Source organism: Gopherus evgoodei, unplaced genomic scaffold (assembly GCF_007399415.2).
Source record: "Gopherus evgoodei ecotype Sinaloan lineage unplaced genomic scaffold, rGopEvg1_v1.p scaffold_39_arrow_ctg1, whole genome shotgun sequence".
In the NCBI taxonomy this organism is placed as follows: domain Eukaryota; kingdom Metazoa; phylum Chordata; order Testudines; family Testudinidae; genus Gopherus; species Gopherus evgoodei.
In genome coordinates, this window is record NW_022060060.1 from 1064848 (window position 1) to 1066655 (window position 1808).

The 1808-nt window shown below is 54.6% G+C and overlaps 1 gene segment (V, D, J or C); it reads right to left on the minus strand.

The window, feature by feature from the left end:
* Positions 1-572: 572 nt before the first annotated feature.
* LOC115642225 lies at positions 573-1084 on the minus strand. The segment is given in 2 exon segments: positions 573-886; positions 994-1084. Coding segments are annotated over 2 exon segments (360 nt in total).
* Positions 1085-1808: the final 724 nt, after the last annotated feature.

The window sequence follows — 1808 nt, forward strand, 5'->3', positions numbered from 1 at the left end:
CCCAGGGGTTTGAAACTCACTCAAGCCCCTTGCACACGTAGACAGATCATCCCTTTGTGAGTGTTTGATCTGAATACATGATCTGGTCAGGTAATGCCTCAGACTCCGTCCTGCAGAGAACTGAATTCCCAGCTCTAGAATGATAGCGGGGCTCTAGATTGTACAGCAGGCACCGGGTTTAAAGACTCCTGGTTCATCTTCCCAGCTAGAGGAGGAAAGAGCAATCTCGTGACTCTAGCTGCAATAGCAAGATTTTAGGAATGGAAATTACTGTGGTCTTTCCCCTCATTTCTTGGCAGAATGATAGACAATCTGAGAGAGCAGGGAGCCGCGTGAAAGAATCCTGGGCTTGAGTCCCAGCCTTGGGAGTCCTGATCCGCTGTGTGACTTTGGTGATATGGGGTTTAATTTAATTCACAATTATTTCAACTTGCCATGGTATCTGGAGAAAGCGAATAACTAAGGAAGCGGAAAGAACGCTGTGTTGGCAGCCGCTGCGTTGTCTGTCCTTCGCATGGGACGGCTGGTTCTCTGCACGGTTAGTTTTAGCGCTGGCTCCGATAGGTTTCCTCTCACTGTGTTTCTCTGGCACAGTAATATACGGTTGTGTCTCTGGGTTGCAGGCCCCTCAGCTGCAGGAACACTTGGCTTTTGGGTTTGTCTTTGATGATGCTGAGATGATTTTTTAGAGTATTGCTATAAGCAGTGCCCCCACCCGTCCAGATAACTCCCAGCCAGTCCAGCCCGTTCGCCGCTGGCTGGCAGATCCAGTGCACCTCGTAGGTGGTGAGAGAGAACCCGGACACGGTGCAGGTCAGTCTGAGTGTCTCCCCGGGCTTCTTGACTCCCCCTCCGGACTCCACCAGGCTGACCTGGGAATAGACACCTGTAGAGGGGAAATAAAGGGGGAATATTGCAGCGATTCTCAGAGGTGCAGTTATTAGGGAAAACACGGTACTGGGTGCAGAGCCGCAGCGCAGATCCCGCCCTTACCCGCGGGGAGCAGCAGGAGGAAGGCGATGGCCAGGCTGGGGGTCATGTCTGCAGCTGGCGGCTCGGTCCCCAGGCGGGATGGGAAGCTGAGGCCCGGCGCTGGCTCTGAGCAGGGTGAGCGGCAGGGACTGGGCTATGAATAGGGCCCCGGGAGCAAATCTGCATGGGCCGGGGGTGGGGACAATATATGGGGGCGGGGGCCCTAGGAGATATGTGATGGTGCATCACACTTAATTCTAGTGGCAGGTGGGTTAGAGAGTCCAACTCTTTAAACCTCCATTCAATTTGAAAATATAGAATTGTGATGCAGTAGGTACTGTCTGTGTGGGGAGTGGGAGAGCAGGGGAGGACTTTAGGGGATGGACGATGCCAGGGCCTGTAACCTGAGCTAGGTAAGGGAGGGGAAAGGTCAACACCTTTGCCCGGGAAGGGGACAAAGGAAGGGAGTGGCTGGAGGGAAGCAGTTTGAGTTTGGGTTTGGGGCTGTGTGGGCGGAATTCAGGGGATCCTAGCTAGGATCCAAGCACCCTGAAAGCCCAGAAGGACTCGAGGGAGGGGTCCTGACTGTGCCTGCAAGCTCTGCTGTAACCTGTGTTCCTGTTGTCCAATAAACCTTCTGTTTTACTGGCTGGCCGAGAGTCACAGTGGGTCCCAGGAAGAGGGGTGCAGGACTGGACTCCCCCACATTCCGTGACAACTGGTGGCAGCGGCGGGAGATACTGCACCCCGTGGACGGCGCTTCCTGCAGTAAGTGACTGGGGAGCAGTAAAACGAAGGGGTGATTAACCCCTGGGAGTGTGTGCCCAGTGAGAAGG